Source organism: Trachypithecus francoisi, unplaced genomic scaffold (assembly GCF_009764315.1).
Source record: "Trachypithecus francoisi isolate TF-2019V2 unplaced genomic scaffold, Tfra_2.0 Lachesis_group10, whole genome shotgun sequence".
Lineage (NCBI taxonomy): Eukaryota > Metazoa > Chordata > Mammalia > Primates > Cercopithecidae > Trachypithecus > Trachypithecus francoisi.
The window spans coordinates 29,401,099-29,425,971 of NW_022681455.1; the positions used below are offsets into that span (position 1 = coordinate 29,401,099).

Consider the following 24,873-nt stretch of genomic DNA (forward strand, 5'->3'; position numbering starts at 1 on the left):
GCTGGTGTGGTATTTATTCCTTTCTTAGTAATCTTTCAATATTACATTGATGATGTTGTCTCCACAATTTATCATAACCAGGATATAAATGCAAATGACATTTTACTGTCATGAAGATACAGATGCAGATTAGAGCAAAAATGAAAATTTAATCTCAGCATCTCTGATCTCTAATTCTCAGTGGTTTCCTCTTACTGTTGATGTCTATCCCTAACTGTGGGTATTTAGAGGTCTCAGCTGGAATTTCACCTACCAGTGCTGACATGTGGATCAACAATCAAAGCTCGCTACATGATTTTATCCTATTGGGATTTTCTGACCGTCTCTAGCTAGAGACACCCTTCTTTGTAATCTTTCTGGTGGCCTACATCTTTTCCCTATTTGGAAACATCTCCATTATCCTAGTTTCCTGCCTGGATCCCCAGCTTGACAGTCCCATGTACTTTTTTGTCTCCAATCTATCCTTTCTGGACCTCTGCTATACCACCAGTACTGTCCCACAGATGCTGGTCAACCTCCGGGGAGCAGAAAAGATCACTAGCTATGGGGGTTGTGTTGCCCAACTCTATATATTTTTGGCCCTGGGTTCTACTGAATCCATATTTCTAGCCATCATGGCCTTTGACCGTTACACTGCCATTTGCAAGCCCCTTCACTACCCAGTCATCATGAACCAGAGACACTGTATCCACATGGCTGCTGGCACTTGGATCAGTGATTTTGCTAACTCCGTTGTCCAGTCCACTCTCACAGTGGTGGCCCCAAGATGTGGACAGAGGGTGTTGGACCATTTCTTCTGCGAAGTTCCAGCCCTTTTGAAACTAGCCTGTATTGATACTGGTGTGAATGAAACTGAGCTCAATGTACCAGGCGCTTTGCTTCTCCTGGTGCCACTCACCCTCATCCTGGGCACTTATGTGTTCATTGCTCAGACAGTAATGAGAATCCGCTCTGCTGAAAGTCGCTGGAAGGCTTTCAATACCTGTGCCTCACATTTGCTGGTGGTCTCCCTCTTCTACTTCACGGCCATCAGTGTGTTTGTCCAGCCTCCCTCTAGCTATTCTCGTGACCGGGGGAAGATCATGGCTCTCTTCTATGGCATTGTCACACCCACCCTCAACCCATTCATCTACACATTGAGAAACAAGGATGTGAAAGCTGCCCTGAGAAGGTCACTGACTAAAGAGTTTTGGATTAAGACAAGATGATCTCTGAGAAGAAGTCCTAAGAAGCAAGGATAGATATGTTTGACTTTCAGAAAGATGTCAGACATGGAATTGATGAGGGAATAGTATCAAGTGACACAAAGTTCACAAGTGGAACAAGACTAAGAAAAAAGCAATTAACTCTTGGTAAAATCTACATAGCATTTTTTCACTTATGAGAATACCTGCTTTACAATATTGAATTCCATCAAGTCAGTCATTTTTTCTCCCTTTTCCTAATGACTAGTTAATCTAGTTAAAGTAGGGGAAAACGGTATAATAGCTAGAGAAAAAGATACTTAGAAAGTTTAGGAAATATATTTAGCACGAATTGTTTATAAATGAATCCCAATTAAATTAGAAATGATGCCAACTCCTAGAAAAACATGTCAGTACTATCGTGAGTTAATTTTGATCAACAAGTATTGCCACCATTTAGCCATCTTCTAACATTCAATGTCCAATTATATCACCCTCAAATACTTTTTTAAGGTCTCAGAGGCAAGTAAAATCAAGAGACAATTAGCTCAAAAACATTAAGATGAAATTATGGAAAGAGAAATTAATGAACAAATTTAGAGGTGATGATTTTAAATATAATTTTTTTGCCATGAATTCTTTTAAAATTCTTTTTTGCCATAAATATTTTGCCTTAGTCAGTCTTATGCCCTCATGGTACACAACAGCGAGGCCTAGGTCAATACAAGTAGAACTTACTCTGGGGGGAAAGATGAACAGTGAGATGCTTTGGACAGTGATCAGCAGGGGAAAAACCTGAGATGGAAAAAATTCTAATTTAGGGACACAAACTCAGCAGGAATTTACATGTTTTGACAAGGAAACTTTCTTCACCACTTGACTGGGCAAGTTAGTCCTATTTCAGTGTGGGGGTTTGAGAATACCACGTGGAATTCAAAACTTTGGTTGATCTATTATCTTCATTTAGAAAAAAAACTTCTATAGCCTGTTGCTATAAACTGCTTCACAAACCTATGAACCAAAGATACCACCACAAAATAGAGTGAGTTCACCAGAAAATCCACGTCATTAAAAGAACAGTGCAAATCTCTGTTTCCTGTACTGTGCGCATGTCCACTTTCTGTGGCTCCCGGTGTTAAGACAGATGAGAAGCTGGAACACAGAGAAAAGGTTTTTGGGAACACTTTTGAAGGCCCGTGGCTATATAAGAGAAAGTGAGTTCATTTCCTTAATTCTAGTATAATCTGGAAAAGGATCCTAGACATTATGAATTTTTTGGATCACAGTATTTTTCCCAACCCATGACTCGTTTTCACATGGAGTCTGCTATTGGCATGAAATAAAATACATCCTAATATGTATTATGAAAAAAATGCTTATTGTATTTATTTATTTATTCTATTAAAGGAGTATGTTTCTCAGAGGCTAAATGTTGTGGGGTTTTGGGGGGTCACTTAATAAAAATGTTAACATATTCTTGTTTTTGTTTGTTTAACTTAGAAGTATAAATAGAGCTCAAAATAATTGAACATTGAAACTACTATTCTGCATTGGAATAAACATGGATATATTATGTTGAGAAAATCTCGTGTATTTTTAAATAAAAAAACGGGTGCTTGGAAAAATGTTCTGCTGATGTGGGTGGCTGCTCAAGATAGGTCCCCAAAGGCCTCAAAATACATTTTGATTCTCTTTCATTATTACAGATATGCCAGAGAAAAATTTTATCTTTAAACAATGTAAAATTTTTGACTTTATAAAGGTATAATGTTTCTGCATGTATGCTGCCTGAGATTTTGGAAGGCTATATATTTAAATATATCATTAAATAAATTATAGTACCTGTACTATCAAGTAAGCAAATCAAAATAAGGCAATGTTGAACATATTTAATAAGGAAATATTTTAAGTATTCCTGAAAGTATTACCAAAACATTAAAGTTATTAAATACTAAAAGTTATCAAATATTACATCAATTATGCAAATATCCAGCAAGCCATTAAATAGAAATATGCTCTGTGCTGTAGGAACAGCAGGAAAACATATTCAATAAGGTAAAAATATTTATATCAGAACCAAGTCTACTATCATATTTATTCTAGGAGCAGTGGATAATTCCCAATACTTTTAGAAACAATAGAAATTTTCTGACTCTCATCACAGTTATATATTGTTGATTTAGATTAACTACCCAACACAACTTAAAAATAATATTAGTAAATTATTAAATAAAAATACTTGGCATATGTTATAAAGAAACAAAAACAGCATCATTTAAACTAGCTGTTGCTATGACGAAGTTTATCTTATGATGAAAATGTTTATTCCTTTATTTGGTAAATATTTTTTGATGGCAACTATGTACAAGTTGCTGAAATAAAATTAGATATTCACCTTTATATCAAGGCGTACAACTTTTGAACAAAACAGAAATAAAGGAGACAGAACTGAGCAACCAGACTAAGGCAGAATTTGTCATAAAAAACGTCAGAAAAGATAATGCTAAACATAGAAAAATCTTTCACGACTTGCAGAATGATATGGTTTGGCTCGGTGTCCCCATCCAACTCTCATCTCGATTGTAATCCCCATATGTTGTGGGAGGGGGGTGATTGGATCATGGGGGCGGCTTCTCCTATTCTGGTCTGGTGACAGTGAGTGAGTTTTCATGAGATCTGATGGTTTTATAAGTGTCTGGCATTTCCCCTGCTTGCACTTCTTTTTCCTGCCACCATGTGAAGAAGGTCATTGCTTTCTCTTGACCTTCCCCCATGATTGTAAGTTTCTTGAGGCCTCCCCAGCCATGTGGAACTGTGAGTCAGTTAAACCTCTTTCTTTTATAAATTACCCAGTCTTGAGTATTTCCTTATAACAGTATGAAAATGGACTAATACACAGAGAGAGGGCACTGCTTGAGTTTAGCTGAGCGCTGATCTGCATATGTGTGTGAGGAAGCTATCCAAGAATGAGGAAAGAACTACTTAATGGATTAAGGTAAATAGTGCCCAGTGCTTATGCAAAGGCTGGGAATTCTGTGGGTTCTCAAGCTATTTATGTGCCAGAATGAAAACCTAAGAATTCCTGAGACATTGAGTTTAGCAATCAAAAGTGTCTTGCTTCAAGAGTTTCAATAATTAGCTCTAAACTAAACACTGTTCTGGTTGTACCTAACAAATCTCTTCGAAACAAGTGACTAAAGTTTCAAACTGTATCCAAGTAATTTAGTAGCACTCCAGAAGAAATTCAAGGATATTTCTAGGATTACAAATACACCCAGTAAAAGAAAATTTTCCAATGAAAATTTACTAAGCAGGAAAATATGATGTAAGGAAAAAAATCAACAAATCAAACCTGACTCAGAACTGACACATATGTTAGAATGATTCAAGTTATGGCATTAAAACAATTATACTGTTTACCATATGTTCAGAAATTTATAGATGTGGAAGATACTTTAAAAAATCCAACTTCTAGAGATGAAAACCACAACGTTTAAATATACATAGTACCTAAAAGCACTGGATGTAATTCATAGTGCATTCAACATTGAGAAGCTCCGTGATCTGCAGTTGGCATGCTGGAGTTCCTGGGCCTCGGGAGGAGGCTCTGCGCAGGCCTCCCAGGGCCAGTCCCCTGGGGTCCGCCAGGCGTTTGGGTGACCTCGGAGCCTGCCACTCCCTACAGCCAGGGCCTGCGTTCTACTCTATCCAGGGCGCCCCTGAAAGCCCCTGCCCGACTAGGCACAGCTGCAGCCGCCAAAGTCTGTGCAGCATACCCGGGTCTCCTGTGTGTGGGAGCAGGCAGGAGCCCTGCCTATCCTGGGCGCGGCTGCAACCGCCGACGTCAGGGTTGTAGACTTGGGCCTCCGTGTGCTCTCGAGGGCTGGGAGCAGGCAGGAGCCCCACATCCCCAGGCACAGCTGCAGCTGTCCAAATCCGGACGGTAGACCTGGGCCTCTGTGTGCTCTTGAGAGCCGGGAAGGCCCCCTTTGCCATTGCAGGCTCGGAAGTGCCTGCTCCTACTGCCTGGTCTCTCTCCACTCTCTGCACCTGATCCAACCTAGGAGTAGGTGGAGCTGAGCCCAGGCACTGTCATAACCCTGCCGGGTATGATCGAGCCCTGCCACCTCAGCCCCCTCTGGATGTTGGGCCAGACAAGAGTGGATGAGGGGGAAACGTTGGCCTGCAGGTGCCCCTTGGCACAAGCAGCCTGTGCACCATGGAAGGCGTCAGGAGGCAGATGGGTTCCTAGGTGGAAGGGAGCGGGTCCCTGTAAGGCCCCATGCTCAGGCCAGGAAGAGTCTGAAGGCTGGGGGTCAGGCTGCCACACCGGTGGACTGCAGTGGGGTCTTGTGGTGCCTTTTTCTGCCCACCCATGGCCACGGATGGACCAATCCACATGCACTTCCTCCCCTCTGAGGTCAATGAAAGTTCCAGGATCAGCAATAGCATGGTAGAGGACAACTGAGAGATGACGGGATGACCAGCTGCAGAGAGTAGCTATCCTCTCTGCTGAGAGTTGGGAAGTCAATAGGGACCTGCCTGCAGAGAGGAGCCACCTCCGCAAACACACCCAGAATGATGTTCGACCAAATACAGGCCTATCTCATTTTATTATGCTTCACTTTATTGCACCTGAAGGTTTGTGGCAACCTTGCAATGAGCAAATCTATCAATACCATTTTTCCAATGCCATGTGCCCCCTTCATATCTCTATGTGACATTTTGGTAATTCTCACAATATTTCAAACTTTTCATTATGATTGTATCAGTTATGATGATGTGTGATCAGTGATCTTTGATGTTACTATTGTAATTGTTTTAGGGAACCACAAACTGCCCATATAAGTCACTGAACTTAATTGATAAATGATGTATGTTTTGATTGCTCCACCCACTCATCTCTCCCTCTCTTCAGGCCTATTTTGTAAGACACAACAATATTGAAATGAGACCAATTAATAATCCTACAATGGCCTTTAAGTATTCAAGTGAAAGGAAGAGTCACATGTCTCTTATTTAAATCAAAAGCTAGAAATGATTAAGTTTAGTGAAGAAGGCCTATCAAAACCAAGACAGGCCAGAAGCTAGGGCTTTTGCACCAGTTAGCCAAGTTGTGAATGCAAAGAAAAGTTATAGAAAAAAATTTAAATGCACTACTCCGGTAAACACATAAATAAGATAGCAAAACAGTCTTATTGCTGATATGGAGAAAATTTTTTGTGGTCTGGATAGAAGATTTTGAAAAGCTAGGGAAAAAAAGAAAAATAAATCCATGTCAGTAGAAGCTAGGAAATAATAAAGAAAATATTTAATAATAGAAATTAATAAAATAGAAAAAATAAAATAATAGATAAACTAATTTTTGTATTTTTTTGTGGAGACAGGGTCTCACCATGTTGTCCAGGCTAATCTTGAACTCATGAGCTCTAGTGATCTACCTGCCTTAGCCTCTCAAAGTGTTGGGACTGCAGGCATGAGCCATCTCACCCTGCTTGAGTTAAACTTCTAGTGGAAAACCCCTTTTATATAAGCCACATAAGCAGTTTCAGACTGTCCAATGTTATTATTACTAACATAAATTAATATGGGCTTTCTTTTATCCTGGAGGAGTTGTGGAAAAACATCTTCATGGCTTGAATTATGAGTCAGAATATTAAAGGTGTAGACACAGGAGTTGGAAATTGAAAGTGTAGATGGAAAAAAAAAAAAGAATTTTACAACAATATCGAAATTAGATTTTTTCACTGAATTCAAAAAGGTCTACACAGAACTTTTGTAAGGGATTCAAACCCTTGCTTTAAAAATAAATAAATAAATAAATATTTATTAATACCAGTGTGTTTACTGTTTCATCAGGAGCAGGTTTTGAAAATTATTGTTTATGTTGAGAAAACAACTATCTGAATATAACTAATAACCATTATTACTAGATTGATTCTAGGAACATAGATACATTTAAATTTATTTTTAAAAGACAAACATTTTTAATATTGAAAATATAGGTCACCCTAAGCTTTCTAGTAATTAGAATGAATGACAATCTCTTTTGTTTGCTAACAGATCCGTTTGTCTACAATTTTCTTAACGTATTTAATTCTGAAACAATTCATTCAGTTTCGGTCTGCTGAAGAGAGTAAAGTGAAAATATTACTCATCAATTAATATATTACTTAGGGTTTTTTTTTTAACTGTTTACTTTGATTGTCATTGGATGCTCTTAGCATGTATTAATTAGATTTAACCAATCTTTTAAAAAAAATAAAAAGCAAAGGAAAACACACATCTCTCAAACTTTAATGTGACTTTATCTATGGAAAATATTTTATTAAAGTTTATCCTATTTGAACTATCTCACAATTTTCTCTAAATTATCCATTATTGTTGGATGTTGAAATTTTTGTACTATTTGTCTACTAACCATGTATAATATTGAATCCACCTACTATCTGTATCCAAAGCTTTTACAAAAATATTGATCAGATCACAATCAAAGTCCATGTTAAAATAGAAAATTCTTTCCTCAAAATGGAAAGAACCTCAGAGTATTTTTTTGATCATTCATTAATTGTCTTTCTTATTGTTCATAAATAGCCTTATGAGAATGTGTGATCCTTATTGAGACACTGTATTGTCGTATTGTGGTGCTTAATGTGGTACTATATTTGTCAGTGGAGATCAAAATAAAGTTTATTGGTCTGCAACATTTACAATTCAGTTTCTTGTATTTATATATGTAATTCATATGTATATAATATACATAATATAAATTATATATATACACACATATATATACAGGGAAACTTAGAGCTATTTTTAAATGTTTGCCAAGTAAAATATACAATATATTAAATTTTTCATACTAAAAGTTTTTTAAAAAATTTCTTTCAATGCTAAGAAGGTAGATTTTATGTTGTGTCCTTACCATGATTTAAAAATGCCTTTTCCATAATCACACATATTTGAGAATGGAATTCATTCGCTTTTGAGTAAAAATTATTCATATTCATCTGGGGATTGTTAAAATGAGAACTGGATTATAAGTTTCAAGTTATTTTAAAAAAGACACCATGTCTGAAGAAAGTTTAGCTCTCTAAGTATTGGTTTTATTCTGAGATTATTTGATTCTACTATTATGTATGGGTTTATGTAAATAAACAATTACTAAGTATTCCTTTTTTTTTTTTACATAAGGCTAATGCAATCATGCATGATTTTATTAGTGACCAGTTAAACTGAAATTGTTAATTAATGAAAAAATAGTTTTTACTAGAAAAACTTGTGAACTTATATTACAGAAAACATTATGTATAATATTCATTTTTTAACCTGAAATGCATCGACTATAAGAGTTGGCTAGACCAAGATAATAATTAACTACTTTCCAATGAGGCAATTCCTTGAGGGAGAGGTCCATGAAATCCCCTGCTTTGAACTCATAGTATTTATCTGAAACACCAACTTCCCTGCACAGGATTTTTGTCCCTAGTGCCTGGACAGCACTGGCTTTATTTCAAATACCACTTAGTTAATAGGAAATTTAAATGTCCCTGGGCAGTTACATCCTGTTTGGTCCTATATAAAAGCATTTCAGTCCTTTCCCTACATGGAAAGTTCATGGACTGAAATAACAGCTTGATTCTAGAACAAAGAGGCTCAGTCTCAGGATCAACTGAGATTTGTTTCTATTAAGAAATCCGCTCTGGTGAGTAAAACTTCTCCGAATTTTATGAAATTTATCCAAAATTTATGTAGCATCTGCTTAGTGCCAGTGACTATGCGAGTCATCAAAATTATAACTGTAAATAAGGTATATAATTTCTCGTTCCTTAACTAAGAACAGTTAAATAAGCTGGAAAATCTATGCAAATAAATGTCATAAAGTTAGTATAAATAATAAGGAATCTGAAATGAATGCAATCTGAGCTCCAAACAGTGTTCAATTCTTCTTGGGTCGACAGTTAAACTCAGGTGAGTTTTAGATGGAAAGAGACAATGTAGCTGTGTTAAAAGATAGTTAAGTATTTGCCAAACAAATGAGGGGAGTTTTTTTTTTTTTTTTTTTTTGAGACGAGTCTCACTCTGTTGCCAAGGCTGGAGCGCAATGGCACGTTCTTGGCTCACTGCAAACTCCACCTCCCGAGTTCAAACAATTCTCCTGCCTCAGCCTCCCGAGTAGCTGGGGTTACAGGCGCCCACCACTGTGCCTGGCTAATTTTTGTATTTTTAGTAGAGACAGGGTTTCGCCATGTTGGCCAGGCTGGTTTTGAACTCCTGACCTCAGGTGATCTGCCCACCTCAGCCTCCCAAAGTGCTGGCATTATAGGCGTGAGCAACAGTGCCCAGCCACGAGGCGAGATTCTAGTGGGAGGACTTTCAGACAGGAGGAATAGTGTGATTTAAGAAAACAAACACAGCATGGTGATACAACCTGATTGATTTATTAAGAGTAATTAAGTCAGTCAGCATTATTAAACGTGGAGATTGGCATGGGGTTGGAGAAGTCACAGTGATAGATAATAAGGGAATGGCAGTCAGGAAGCATTGTAAAGATATTGTTTGCCATCCTAAGCTTTTTGTGCATCCTTGCATAATCAATTAAGTCAATAAAGAGTTAAAAGCTAAATTAATGTTACAACATGTGATTTGCATCACCATTTATCCTGACAACAGCATTGAAGTTGGATTAGAATTACATGAAGCTGAAGAATAAAATATTGTCAGAGATAATGAAGGTTTGAACTAATTTGTATGTGTGACAGCAAGAAGTAATAACTATAACAGGTAGTAAGCAAATAAAATTTTGGTGTTTGATTGAATATACAGATTAAAGCAAAGTTGTGCCATTCTTTGAAATAGGTAACAGTGGCAGGGAGACGGCTGGAAGAAGAAGTGAGTCCTTATATGGGAAGGACCCATTCAGGGGCAGTGATGCACCAACCACGAAGTAGGATATGAGGACCTGCAACCCAGAAGACCTATGGTAGTGCCCAAAACAGCTGACTATTATTTTCTATTCTGTAAGAAAATAGTTAATCTGTCTTCTTTAAAAGGCACAATAATATATTTGAGTAAACAAAAGTACAGAAAGAGTCAGGACAAAATTTTGGAAACCGTTAAATTTCAATAAATGTTAAAAGAAGACTCAGATAAAGAGACTAAGAAAAAATATTTAGAGCAGCGAAATTGATCTGTATGACATTGAAATGGTGAATTCATGTCATTATGAATTGCCTAAACCCACAGAATGTACAGCACCAAGAATGAACCCTAAATGTAAGCTATGGATTTTGGCTGGTAGTATGTCAATGTAACTTAATCAGTTATAACAAATGTACTACTGCAATGGAAGATGCTGGTAATGGGGGAAGGTGTGACTATGTGGGGTAGGGGCATATGAAAAATCTCCATATCTTCCTTTCAATTTATTTTGTAAACTTAAAATTGCTCTAAAAATAAAGTACATTTTTAAAAAATTTAAAAAAAGAAAAAATATTCAGAGAAGAAATAGAAAACCAGAACTAAGTGGCACAGAGCCAATGGAAAAGAGCTATTTTAGAACAAAGAACTGTATGATAGTGTCATATATTTGAGAAAGTTTAAAATAAAAGCAAAATAGAAAGAGTGCATTGAATTTTCCATTGTGACAGTTATTTGTGGATTTGCTGGAGCTGTTTGTGAGGACTCCTGAGGCAAGCATGATAAACAGGGTTCACAATTGAACCAAATGTGCCAGGGCACAGAATGATACCTTATTCTGCTCATAAAGCATGGCTGTAAAGAGAAGGGACATTATAAGAAAGTCCTAAGTATGGAGTGAAGGCTTTTCTTTTTCTTTAAAGTGAATAAGTCTTAAGATTGTCTATATTCATCTGCTTATCTATCCATCTATCTATCTATCTATCTATCTATCTATCTATATCTATCTACCTATCTTTCTATCATCTATCTGTCTCTCATTTATCATCTATCAATAGAGCATAGTGAAACAATCTGGTTCATTAAAAGTAATCTCAGTAAATCAACATTATTAGAATTTTTAGACATGGAGTTTGTGTGAATTTTATACACACACATACACAGACACACACACATAAAATGTGTGCTCTTATGAGAGAAAGAGAGAGAAAGACAGAGAGAGAGAAAGAGACAGACAGAGAGATAGCAAGTGCATACTGTGGCAAAGATGCCCTTTATAAGGCTGTGCATAGGGTTGGTCACTGACTTGGAAAGAAAAAAAGAGCTCTTTCTCTGCCTTTGAAACCCTGGAGTGGGTGGAATTAAATCATATTAGAGATCATTTCATTTATACAGGTAGGAAACTGAGATATTTAACATATAATTACCTATGTTTTCTCACTGAAGTTATTGGTAATGTGACCTCCCAGGAAATAGAGGAAAATAGAGAAGAAGAGACTTAGGATGCTAACTCTCTAGAGCTGCTACTGGAATGAATTAGAGTTTACCTACATAACATACCTGCACATGTACCACTGAACCTAAAAGAGAACTACTTTCAAAAAAAAATTGAGGGTTTCAACAACATATGAGAATTAAAAAAACAGACAGTTTATAAATGTTTTGTAGGATAAAATTTGCATAGAAGTGGTTAGTGAAGAGAGAAAATAAATGCTTGGGGGAAACAAGTAACATTCAAAGAATCATTATACTCTCCACCAAAAAACGTTTAGTTTTATTATAAAATAAAGTATTTAATGCAGGCATGACTTGGAAGGATTGAACACAGGTTTTGTATGTTCTCACAGTATCATCCTTAATCCTAAGTGTATCTCCACATGTATATGATTCCCTTCCTTCTTATTTGATAGGTGATGAATTAATCAATACAATTTGCAGCTAATGAAATTAAAATGATGAAATTTTCCATGTATTAATCATATATAAAAATTATTCTCTATGTCTTCAAAGAAAATAAAAATAAAAATAGGTTGGTGGGAGTTGTTGAGAGGAGAATATGGTGTGTGCATTCAAGTTTTTTCTAATGATTTTCCTCCTCCTTCCCTCTATGGAGAAACCTTAATGAGGAGGCTAAATGATAGAGGTTTTTCTTAAATTACACTAACAGTGTGTATTAGAAGTGGTAAATAACATGACACTCTTGATTTTCAAGCAGAGACAATAAGTTTTAAAATATAAGTGAATTGTTTTAATCTATTTATTTTAAATTCCAAAACTACCATCTGATATTTGGAGCAAGTTAAGCCAGATATTAAGATTGGCAACAATGGGAATTAAGCCATATCTAATGGAGGACCAGGAAAACTGTAGGAGCAAGAAAGCTAGAGAAACTTTGAAGAAAGTAACCCCTGTTTTTCTCTGATTCTTCCTGCCGTGAAGCAGGGGATGTGACCATTGGTGATGGATTAAGGGCCCTTCTATCCCTGAGACTGTGCCTTGTGGGAAAAAAAATATATTTCCTAAAAATTAGTTTCAATCAGTTCTCAAAATAAATTACAGCAAAATCAGAAAGATCTTGGTTTAAGTGATTTTTAACTGTTTCCTACAGCTTAGAGATTAATAAATGAAACAAACTACAATATCAGATACAGTAACTTCAAAATCCGATGCAGTAACTCATGTAACTTGGCCATTAAGTTTTTATCTATATAGAAGTGAAATCAATTATGTAGATATCCAGTTAAATAACTATTTACTTAGTACCTATATGTTAGATACCATTGGTCAAGGGTGAAGAAATGGACTGAAATGATGAAGGAATAGTCTTTGTGCAAAAGAAACTCAGTGAAAATGATACTGATTGACCTTTCAACAAATGCACAGATTTAAAAAGAAAAAAAAAGAGAGGCAAAAATTAGTTGGCAGAGTGATTCTGATACACAAAATGATTCTATGATGATGATGATTCTACAATAATAGCACATTTAAAATGAAATAGGAAAAGTTACATCATTTAATCCTCCTAACAATTGTTACATCTGCTATAGATGTTTCTTTTGTTTGGTTGGTTATTTTAAGCAATGGGCTCCCACTATCTAATATATTTCAAGTCCTAGAGAGAAAAAAATACTGTTTTTTTTTCATTTGGGAAGAAGACACAATGAGACACAGCACTAGAAAGATACATACTCCACTACCTAGCATTCTGCCTATCACAGAGATTTTAGAAAATCTCTTTATTTTTTCAAATGGATTTGATTGAAAATGTCCAACCCCAAGTTGTCATAAGAATTTTGAGAATTAAACGTTCTTTGACAGTGAACCTTTGTCACTTAGTTGCAAGATCTCCAAAGTTCAGGATTCAATGCCTGATACCAGTGGCATCTGCATTTTACAATTTTGAGACATTTCATTTTTCAAAATTTCTATGGGAAGTTTATTACAATCAAATGTAATCTTTTTTAGATATTAAGAGCTTTTCAGAGGAAAAAATATGACTGTTCTTTGAGCTAACCTCTCTTCTAGATTAGCTTCTGAGCTGTTTCTAGATCTGCCTCTGAGTTGTTTCTAGATGCATTTGCAAGGTGGTATCAATAACTTCATGTTAGCTGGTTAGCAAATGAAGCTATATAGTGCATAACTATAATAATAAGGCATCATATAGAAGATGTAATGAGATTGGTATTTCATTGACTTTGTTGAAGGTAAAGATTTTATCATTTCCATCAATTTCTCCCTCTTTTGGCAATGCAAACTCTGCTCCAGAAAATGTTTATGACTTGTTGATCACATTTAGGGATTCTATTTCTGAATAATTGCTAAATTTTTTTTGAATTGAATATTAACTAATCACAATGGAGATAAATTCATCTCATTTCAGTACCTCCATGCTGACGAATTGAGTTACTTGACATACAAATATATTAGATGTCATGCATTTTCTTCCTACTGTTCTTTGGCTTCCTAAACAGAGTCACACTTGGTATCTTCAGAGAGACTATGGTCAACTTGACTGCAATGAGTGGATTCCTCCTCATGGGCTTTTCTGATGAGCGTAAGCTTCAGATTTTACATGCATTGCTGTTTCTGGTGACATACCTGCTGGCCTTGACAGGCAACCTCCTCATTATCACCGTCATTACCTTGGACCATCGTCTCCATTCCCCCATGTATTACTTTTTAAAGCACCTCTCTCTTCTGGACCTCTGCTTCATCTCTGTCACAGTCCCCCAGTACATTGCAAATTCACTTATGGGCAACGGTTATATTTCTCTTGTTCAGTGCATTCTTCAGGTTTTCTTCTTCATAGCTCTGGCCTCATCAGAAGTGGCCATTCTCACAGTGATGTCTTATGACCGGTATGCAGCGATCTGTCAACCACTTCACTATGAGACCACTATGGATCCCAGTGCCTGTAGGCATGCAGTGATAGCTGTGTGGATTGCTGGGGGCCTCTCTGGGCTCATGCATGCTGCCATTAACTTCTCCATACCTCTCTGTGGGAAGAGAGTCATTCACCAATTCTTCTGTGATGTTCCTCAGATGCTGAAACTAGCCTGCTCTTACGAATCCATTAACGAGATTGCACTGGCTGCATTCACAACGTCTACAGCATTTATCTGTTTGATATCCATTGTGCTCTCCTACATTCGCATATTCTCTACAGTGCTGAGAATCCCATCAGCTGAGGGCCGGACCAAGGTCTTCTCCACCTGCCTACCACACCTATTTGTAGTCACCTTCTTTCTTTCAGCTGCAGGCTTTGAGTTTCTCAGACTGCCTTCTGATTCCTCATCGACTATGGACCTTATATTCTCCATATTCTATACTGTGATACCTCCAACACTCAATCCAGTCATCTATAGCTTACGGAATGACGCCATGAAGGCAGCACTGAGGAAGATGCTGTCAAAGGAAGAGCTTCCTCAGAGAAAGATGTGTTTAAAAGCCATGTTTAAACTCTAAAGAACCATAGAAATGAAAGGCATTGTTATTATGTTTCAGATTGAAAGGGGGTGAATCTAATTTCTTCCCAGAACGCTCTTCCAAGCTGTCTATTGCATATATTCCTCTCAAATATAATTCTTCAAAATTTAATATGTTGTGCTTCTAATAATATTGGCTTTCCTTCCTCCCTCCAATTTAAGTGCTATTTTAAGTCATCTTTGGGAAATTTTTCTGAAATGAAGGAGAAAGACAATTAGTTTGGAGTCTGGCCTGTATAATTTTAAATCCATTATTAACAAATAGGTTGGAGATAGTTGAAGCTAACTGGGATAATATGATAGTGCATATATGGTCTTTCCAGCGGGCCTCCTAGTTTCCTATCCATATTAAGTATTCTTATTAAGTTCTTTTGCTATTATTACAGTGGTTATTTCAACAATTTATTCAGCCCCTAGCAAGTATCAGGTGTTTATACGTAATTTTTTCTTTTGACTCAAGAAAACAACTCTTCTAGCTATGCCATATTGTCCCCATTTTGCCAATAGGAGCAATATATTTAGGAAAGATTAATTAATTTTCCTGAGATTTCTCAAACAAATAGTAGTTAAGCTGTGATTCAAATTAATATTTGTCTGACTCAAACAATAAGGTCATTTATGTTCCTTACTCATGGCAAATGCATTATTACCCAAATGTGGGTGTGTATGTTTATGTGTGTGTGTGAGGTGTACAATCTATAAATATAAGCATATACAACTATAATCTATTAATAAAATTGTCATCACCCTTGTGTATCCCTATTACTGGAGATATTTATATTAATTCCTTTACTTTTCTGATCTGTACAAGAATTTGACAAGTTGGTTTTACAGAGTTAGCCTGGGGATGTTCCCTAGTTCCATGAAACAGAATATAGATAAACTGCAAATGAAAAGATCCAACTTATGAATGTGTGAGATAAGGAGGCATAAATCTTGTTTATCTGAATATCTGATTCAATTTTGTGTAATGCTGCAGATTTCTTCAAGAAAGATTCATAATTTCCAAGAGTACAAAACTGGACTAGTCCCCTCAGTTTTGAAGTAAATCAAACTACATGTTTTAATGACAAAGGGAATGAGCAATTGCTCAGTAATGGGGAATGTTTTTATAGGATTGTTTTGAATTAACGGTTATGATATCTACACATGCATACACCTTAGTGAGTTTTTTTTCTTTAATCTTCTACATGAGATTTTGTTTTCCTTTTTTTAATATAGTTTAAGTTCTGGGGTACATGTGCAAAACTTGCAGGTTTGTTACATAGGCATACATGTGCCATGGTGGTTTGCTGCACCCATCAACCTGTCATCTACATTAGGTATTTATCCTAATGCTATCCCTCCCCTACCCCCTTACCCCCCAACAGGCCCTGGTGTGTGATGTTCCCCTACCTGTGTCCATGAGTTCTCATGGTTCAACTCCCACACTTATGAGTGAGAACCTGCGCTGTTTGGTTTTCTGTTCTTGTGTTAGTTTGCTGAGAATGATAGTTTCCAGCTTCATCCATGTCCCTGCAAAGGACATGAACTCATCTTTTTATGACTGCATAGTATTCCATGGGTGTATATGTGCCACATTTTCTTTATCCATTCTATCATTGATGGGCATTTGGTTGGTTTCAAGTCTTTGCTATTGTGAACAGAGCCACAATAAACATACATGTGCATGTGTCTTTATAGTAGGATGATTTATAATCCTTTGGGTATATACCTTGTAATGGGATTGCTGGGTCAAATGGTATTTCTGGTTCTAGATCCTTGAGGAATCACCACTCTGTCTTCCACAATGGTTGAACTAATTTACACTCCTGCCAACCATGTAAAAGTGTTTTTATTTCTCCACATCCTCTCTAACATCTGTTGTTTCCTGCCTTTTTAATGACAGCCATTCTAACTGGCGTGAGATGGTATCTCATTATGGTTTTGATTTGCATTTCTCTGATAACCAGTGATGACGAGCTTTTTTTCACATGTTTGCTGGCCGCATAAATGTCTTCTTTTAAAAAGTGTCTGTCGGGCTGGGGCTGTGGCTCATGCCTGTAATCCCAGCACTTTGGAGGGGCGCGGCGGGCAGATCACGAGGTCAGGAGATTGAGATCATCCTGGCTAACACGGTGAAACTCGATCTCAATTGAAAATACAAAAAATTAGCTGGGCATGGTGCCATGCACCTGTAATCCCAGCTACTCAGGAGGCTGAGGCAGGAGAATCACTGGAACCCAGAGAATCCCAAAAGTGTCTGTTCATATCCTTCACCTACATTTTGATGGAGTTGTTTTTTTTTTTTTCTTGTAAATTTGTTTAAGTTCTTTGTAGATTCTGGATATTAGCCCTTTGTCAGATAGATAGATTACAAAAGTTTTCTCCCATTCTGTAGGCTGCCTATTCACTCGATCATAGTTTCTTTTGCTGTGCAGAAGCTCTTTAGTTTCATTAGATCCCATTTTTCAATTTTGGCTTTTGTTGCCATTGCTTTTGATGCTTTAGTCGTGAAGTCTCTGCCTATGCCTATGTCCTGAATGGTATTGCCTAGGTTTTCTTGTAGGGTTTTTATGGTTTTAAGTCTTAGGTTTAAGTCTTTAATCCATCTTGAGTTAATTTTTGTATAAGGTGTAAGGAAGGAGTCCAGTTTCAGTTTTCTGCATATGGCTAGCCAGTTTTCTCAACAGCATTTATTAAATAGGGAATTCTTTCCCCATTGCTTGTTTTTATCAAGTTTATCAAAGATCAGATAGTTGTAGATGTGTGGCATTATTTCTGAGGCCTCTGTTCTGTTATATTGGTGTATATATCTGTTTTGTACCAGTACCATGCTGTTTTGGTTACTGTAGCATTGTAGTATAGTTTGAAGTCAGGTAGCATGATGCCTCCAGCTTTGTTCTTTTTGCTTAGGATTGTCTTGGCTACGTGGGCTCTTTCTTGGTTCCATATGAAATTTAAAGTAGTTTTTTCCTATTCTGTGAAGAAAGTCAATGGTAGCTTGATGGGGATAGCATTGAATCTATAAATTACTTTGGGCAGTATGGCCATTTTCACAATATTGATTCTTCCTGTCCATGAGGATGGAATGTTTTTCCATTTGTTTGTGTCCTCTGTCCTTGAGCAGTGGTTTGTAGTTCTCCTTGAAGAAGTCCTTCACATGCCTTGTAAGTTGTATTCCTGGGTATTTTATTCTCTTTGCAGCAACTGTGAATGGCAGTTCACTCATGATTTGGCTCTCTGTTTTTATTATTATTATTATTATCGGTGTATAGGAATGCCTGTGGTTTTTGCATGTTGATTTTGTATCCTGAGACTTTGCTGAAATTGCTTATAAGCTTAAGGAGATTTGGGGCTGAGATGATGGGGTTTTCTAAATATAGAATCATGTCATCTGCAAACAGAGACAATTTGACTTCCTCTCTTTATATTTGAATACCTTTTTTTTTGTCTTGCCTAATTGCCCTGGCCAGAACTTCCAACACTATGTTGAATAGGAGTTTTGAGAGACGGCATCCTTGTCTTGTGACAGTTTTCACAGGGAATGGTTCCAGCTTTTGCCCATTCAGTATGATATTGGCTGTGGGTTTGTCATAGACAGCTCTTATTATTTTGAGATACATTCCATCAATCCCTAGTTTATTGAGAGTTTTTAGCATGAAGGAGTGTTGAATTTTATCAAAACCCTTTTCTGCATCTATTGAGATAATGATGTGGTTTTTGTCATTGGTTCTGTTTATGTGATGGATTACATTTATTGATTTGCATATGTTGAATCAATCTTGCATCCCAGGGATGAAGCCGACTTGATCATGGTAGATAAGCTTTTTGATGCACTGCTGGATTTGGTTTGCCAGTATTTTATTGAGGATTTTCACATCAATGTTCATTAGGGATATTGGCCTGAAATTTTCCTTTTTTTATTGTGTCTCTGCAATGTTTTGGTATCAGGTTGATGCTGTCCTCATAAAATGAGTTATGGAGGATTTCCTCTTTTTCTATTGTTTGGAATAGTTTCAGAAGGAATGGTATCAGCTCCTTTTTGTACTTCTGGTAGAATTCGGCTGTGAATCCGTCTGGTTCTGGGCTTTTCTTGGTTGGTAGACCATTAATTACTGCCTCAATTTCAGAACTTGTTATTGGTCATTCAGGGATTAGATTTCTTCCTGGTTTAGTCTTGGGAGGGTTTATGTGTCCAGGCACTTATCCATTTTTTCTAGATTTTCTAGTTTATTTGCATAGAGATGTTTATAGTATTCCTTGATGGTAGTTTATATTTCTGTGGGATCAGCAGTGATATTCCATTTATCATTTTTTATAGTGTCTATTTGATTTTTCTCTCTTTTCTTATTAGTCTGGCTAGTGGTCTACTTTGTTAAATTTTTTCAAAAAAACCCAGCTGCTGAATTCATTGATTTATTTATTTTTTTGTTTGTTTGTTTCTCTATCTCCTTCATTTCTGCTCTGATCTTAGTTATTTCTTGTCTTCTGCTAGCTTTTGAATTTGTTTTCTCTTGCTTCTGTAGTTCTTTTAATTGTAATGTTAGGGTGTTGAGTTTAGATCTTTCCTGCTTTCGGCCGGGCGCGGTGGCTCAAGCCTGTAATCCCAGCACTTTGGGAGGCCGAGACGGGCGGATCACGAGGTCAGGAGATCGAGACCATCCTGGCTAACACGGTGAAACCCCGTCTCTACTAAAAAAATACAAAAAAATTAGCCGGGCGAGGTGGCGGGAGCCTGTAGTCCCAGCTGCTCGGGAGGCTGAGACAGGAGAATGGCGTAAACCCAGGAGACGGAGCTTGCAGTGAGCTGAGATCCGGCCACAGCACTCCAGCCTGGGCGGCAGAGCGAGACTCCGTCTCAAAAAAAAAAAAAAAAAAAAAAAAAAAAAAAAAAAAAAGATCTTTCCTGCTTTCTCTTGTGGGCATTTCGTGCTATAAATTTCCCTTTAAACACTGCCTTAGTGGTACTACTGCAGCTAGCTCAGTCTCTGTCCAAATGGCCGCCCAGTTTTGTGCTTGAAACCCAGGGCCCCGGTAGCATAGGCACCCGAGGGAATCTCCTGTTCCTGGTTTGTGAAATCTGTGGGGAAAGCATAGTATCTGGGCAGGAGTGCACTGTTCCTCACAGGCCAGTCCCTCATGGCTTCCCTTGACTAGGAAAGGGAGTTGGTCCGACCCATTGGGCTTCCTGGGTGAGGCGATACCCCACCCTGCTTTGGCTAGCCCTCCGGGGGCTGCATCCACTGTCTAACCAGTCCCAGTGAGATTAGCCGAGTACCTCAGTTGGAAATGCAGAAATCATCCACCTTCTGCTTTGATCTCAGTGGGAGCTGCGGCCCGAAGCTGTTTCTATTCGGCCATCCTCCCAGCCACCCATACTGATTTCTACGGTAGTTGTTCCATATTATATTCCCTAGATAGTCCAGGGAATATAATATTCTAAGCAGTGTATGAGAGTTCCAGTTGTTCCACATTTGCACCAACAGTTGATATTGTCAGGTGTTTTCAAAACTTATAACTTTTTAAACACATTCATGGTGATATATATCGATGAGTTTATTTTGTATTCCCCTGTTCAACAAGGTTGAACACCTTTTCATGGACTTATTAGTTATTTGTGTGTCTTCATTTATGAAGTGTTTGCTCAAACACTTGGCCCATTTTTAAAATGAGTTGTTAATCTTTCTATTACGAAGACATTTATGTATGTGTGTATATATGCATATATACTGGATAAAAATCCTTTGTCAGATACATGTATTACAAACGTTTTTTCTAATCTCCTGTGGTTGTCTTTTTTTTTTCCCCCCCCATCAGGTTCTTTTGGAGAGTAAAACTTTAAAAATTTTGATGTAGTTCAATCTATCAACTTTTTGTTTTATAATTCATGTTTGGTGTCCTATCTTCCAAAAATACCTTCTTTAAAATTATAAAGATTTTTTTTCTTTTGAGACAGGATCTCACTCTGTCACCCAGGCTGGAGTGCAGTGGTGCAATCTTGACTCCCTGCAACCTCCACCTCCTGGTTCAAGCAATTCTCGTGCCTCAGCCTCTCAAGTAACTGAGATTACAGGTGTGTGCCACTATGCTGGCTCATTTTCTTTTCTTTTTTTTTGTATTTTTAATAGAGATGGGATTTCACTGTGTTGGCCAGGCTGGTTTTGAACTCCTCACCTCAAATGATCCACCCGCCTTGGCCTCCTAATGTGCTGGGATCACAGGTGTGAGCCACCATGCCCAGCCTAAAATTATAAAGATATTTTTCTAAGTGACCATTTAGAAAATGAATAGTTTTAGCTTCTATACTTAATTAAGTACATGATCCCTATTGAGTTAATCTTTGAGTGTAGTATAAAATGAGTGTTAATGCTCATTCTTTTTCTATACAGATATATAGCTTTTAGTGTGATTTATTGAAAAGACACTATTTTCCCCCATTGATTTGCCTCAGAATCTTGTCAATATATGGGCTTACTATTCTTTTTCATTGATCTATGTGTTTATTTTTAACTAATACCATACTATATCAATTACAGCAACTTTATAACAATTCTTGAAGTCAGATAGTTTAAGGCCTCTAATCTTTTGATTTTCTAGGCTTTGATTTTCCAAGTCATTTGCATTTCTATATACACTTTAGAATTGGCTTGTTAATTCCTACTAAAAAGCAGCATGCTGGCATTTTTATTAGGATTGCATCAAATCTATAGACCATTTCTGAAAAAATAGAAATCTTAATATTGAGTCATTTAATTCATAAACATGACATAGCTTCCCATTTTTTAGGTCTTTAATTTCTTTCAGTAATGTTACATAGCTTTATGAGGCAGTCTTGTTCCTTTATTGAATTTATTACTAGTTATTCACATTTTATGTTTTGAATACTAAAATTACACATCATGCTCCTTAAATTATTTCAAATGTAAAAATAGCATTAAAATAAGAATTTCCTCTTTAATAGTGATTCCTAGAGGTTTTCACTATTTTAATTTTGATATATATATATAGACAAAATTGTATATATTATTTGTTTTTTCCCTTTATTATGTGGTTGGATCTGAAGTGCAGAAGGTTGAATTCTTTACATTTGTCAGTTCATGGCACCCTATCCTCATTAATATGTGCACAATCTCTCTCATCTTACATTAATTAATTTATAACATTTCTTTCCTGTCTGTTTCTACTACCATTCCCCCTAAAGAAAACAATTATTATAAGTTTCATGTGTAACTTTTTATGGGCTCTTAATTTCTATTAGTATTGTTGTTTTAGGATATTTTATTCTATAAAATAGTATTACATTATAATCTTTTCAGTTTCTTACTTTTTTCACTCAGCACACTACTTTTAAGAGCTATCATGTTACCATGTCTATATCTAGCCCACTTTTTCTAAAACTTGCATGTTTTTTGATGGTGTACATTCTCAGCCTTTGCAGATCTACTCTCCCACTGATGGACATCTGGGTTGTTTCTAATTCCCCATTACCATAAATTATGCCAAACAAGTGTTGTTATGGACCTGTGTAAGGATATATACCTGGAAGCAAAATTGCTCAGGTCCAATATATGAGAGACTTAATTTGAATTTTTATACCCAGAATGTGCTCCAGAATGCTTCCACGAGGCTGCACTCCTACCAGCAGGGCAGACGTGTTCCTGTCATTTCCTCAGCTCTCCCAATTCTTGGCACTACCCTGTTTTCTAATACTTACTACTCAGATAGAATACAACATTACCTCACTTTTAAACTTTGGAGAAATTTTAAACCTATAAAAAATTTGTAAAAACAATACAGAGGTTTCTCTTTTATTCCTCACCTTGTTTTCTCTAATGTTACTATCTTGCAAAACTGTAACACTTCTCTCATTATAAAATAGCCTAAATAACTTGAGTTTTTTTTTTTTTTTTTTTTTTGCTTTTAGCTTTTTGGAACACTTTTTGCTCATCTCTCTAGATCTACTTTCTTATGCCTATGCTAGTGTATAATAAAACTATAATAATAACAATGACACTTAATAAGAACTACTTATGCCAAGGATTATTCTAGGTTTCAAAGGCATTATTGTGTTCAACATTCACAATAAATCCTGTGAGGTAAATAATATTGATATGCCTATTTTAAAGATAAGGAAATTAAGGCACAGGTCACTAATCAACTTATCTACAGTACTAGCAAATTACTAGCTAACCCTGGGACTCAAACTCAAGGCAGTTCGGCCCCAAAGTTTTCATTCTTTACCACTATGGTATTTTAAGGAAAAATTCGATATTATTTTTTGAATATAGTTTTGCTTCTTTTTTTTTTTCAGTTGTAAAACACCTAACACATCTGATATATCAAAATATCAGTCAACCATTACGCAGAAAAGGGTTAACTTTTCACGTCTGTATTGCAGAACTCTGTATACTCCCAAAAAAGGCCTATATTCGGGACTGGCTCTTGGCAGGCTCCTGGGAGAGGAGCTCTAAGTTCTTGGAATATCCTGCCTAATAAAATGTTTTTTTTTAAATAATTTGTTTTCTTGGGCCACTGAATATAAATTTGATCAGATAGATTATGCTAACAGGGTGATTTATGGTGTCTATTTTGCTCTGGTGGGCTGGGTCTGAGTAGCTGAGGTCAGTCACACAGGTGCCATATGCGTACCTGACTGATCCCCCATAAAAATCTTGAGTGAACTTCCTGGTTGACATTATTCTGCATCATACCATTGATGGCACATTAAGCACATCAATGTAACTCACTGGAGGAGAACACCTAGAAGCTTATTCCTGGTTTCTCCTAGACTCCCTGCACCTCATGCACTTTTTCCCTTTGTTCATTTTTAATATAACTTTTCAATACTAACTTGGACACAAATATGCACATACACACATTATGCTATGTCTTATATCTTTCTTGAGTTGACATTCTATGAGATATATTATCACATCAACACATGAGTTAAAATTGTCCTATGATCCATATCTTTCAAAGCTGTCCATGGTGTTGAATTATAGCAGCTTTCTATTTTGATTTATAAATGGACAGGAATATATTAGTAAAACACTACCAGAGTGGTGCAGTGAATATGCATGTATTCTTATGTGTTTACAGAGAGAAATAGGAAAAGAAAAGGAAAGGAATGGGATGGAAAGAAAAGGGAAAAAATAAATAAATGAAAGAAAAGAAAATGAAAGACTAAGACAGGAAAGGGAAGGAATTCCAGCCTTTCCATAAAGAAGCATGACACAACTTGGGACCAAAAGTCATAGCATTATAAACAGAATCCCTACTTTTGTAAATCTTTCTGTTTGATTTTTACCCTCAGAAGGAAGATTACAAAAAACAATGCAACTGAAATTCATATTTCATAATAATGGTTGAAACAATAACCATTAATAGTTTGTAAGATTTGAGTCCAATAACTTTTAAAGACATAATTCTTTGTGAGTGTATTTTATTTCCCTTTATGCACAGCTCTCTAGGCTCCTTTTCCTACTCCCCTGTTTCTAAAAGGTATCTACTATAAATTTCTGAAAAAATTATATTTTTTCCTTTGATATCTAAAACTTCCCAATATGATGTGAAATTATTCTTCAAAGTAGTTTTAGCAATTTACACTCTTACCAACCTTGTATACGAGCTCTCAGAGCTTTACATACTTACCCAACGAGGTACTACCCTAAGGATACTGATAGATATAGCACACTCTACTTTTAATTTGCTTTTTCTATCTTATTAGACATTTTTGTTTATGTGTTTACTAGGCATTTGGATTTCTTTGCAGACTTTTGCTCATTTTCATTTTGGTCATTTTC

General features: G+C 36.5%; 2 protein-coding genes across 2 annotated transcripts; both read left to right on the forward strand.

The window, feature by feature from the left end:
* The first annotated feature begins 263 nt into the window (after nucleotides 1-263).
* LOC117086913 (olfactory receptor 2B6-like) lies at nucleotides 264-1,208 on the forward strand. Its single transcript, XM_033216543.1, is given in 1 exon segment — nucleotides 264-1,208. A coding segment is annotated over 1 exon segment (945 nt).
* A 12,835-nt stretch (nucleotides 1,209-14,043) lies between these two features.
* Nucleotides 14,044-15,148, forward strand: LOC117086914 (olfactory receptor 14J1). The gene has a single exon (XM_033216544.1). It carries the CDS (start codon nucleotides 14,103-14,105, stop codon nucleotides 15,066-15,068), a length of 966 nt encoding a protein of 321 aa, XP_033072435.1. The 5' UTR covers nucleotides 14,044-14,102; the 3' UTR covers nucleotides 15,069-15,148.
* Nucleotides 15,149-24,873: the final 9,725 nt, after the last annotated feature.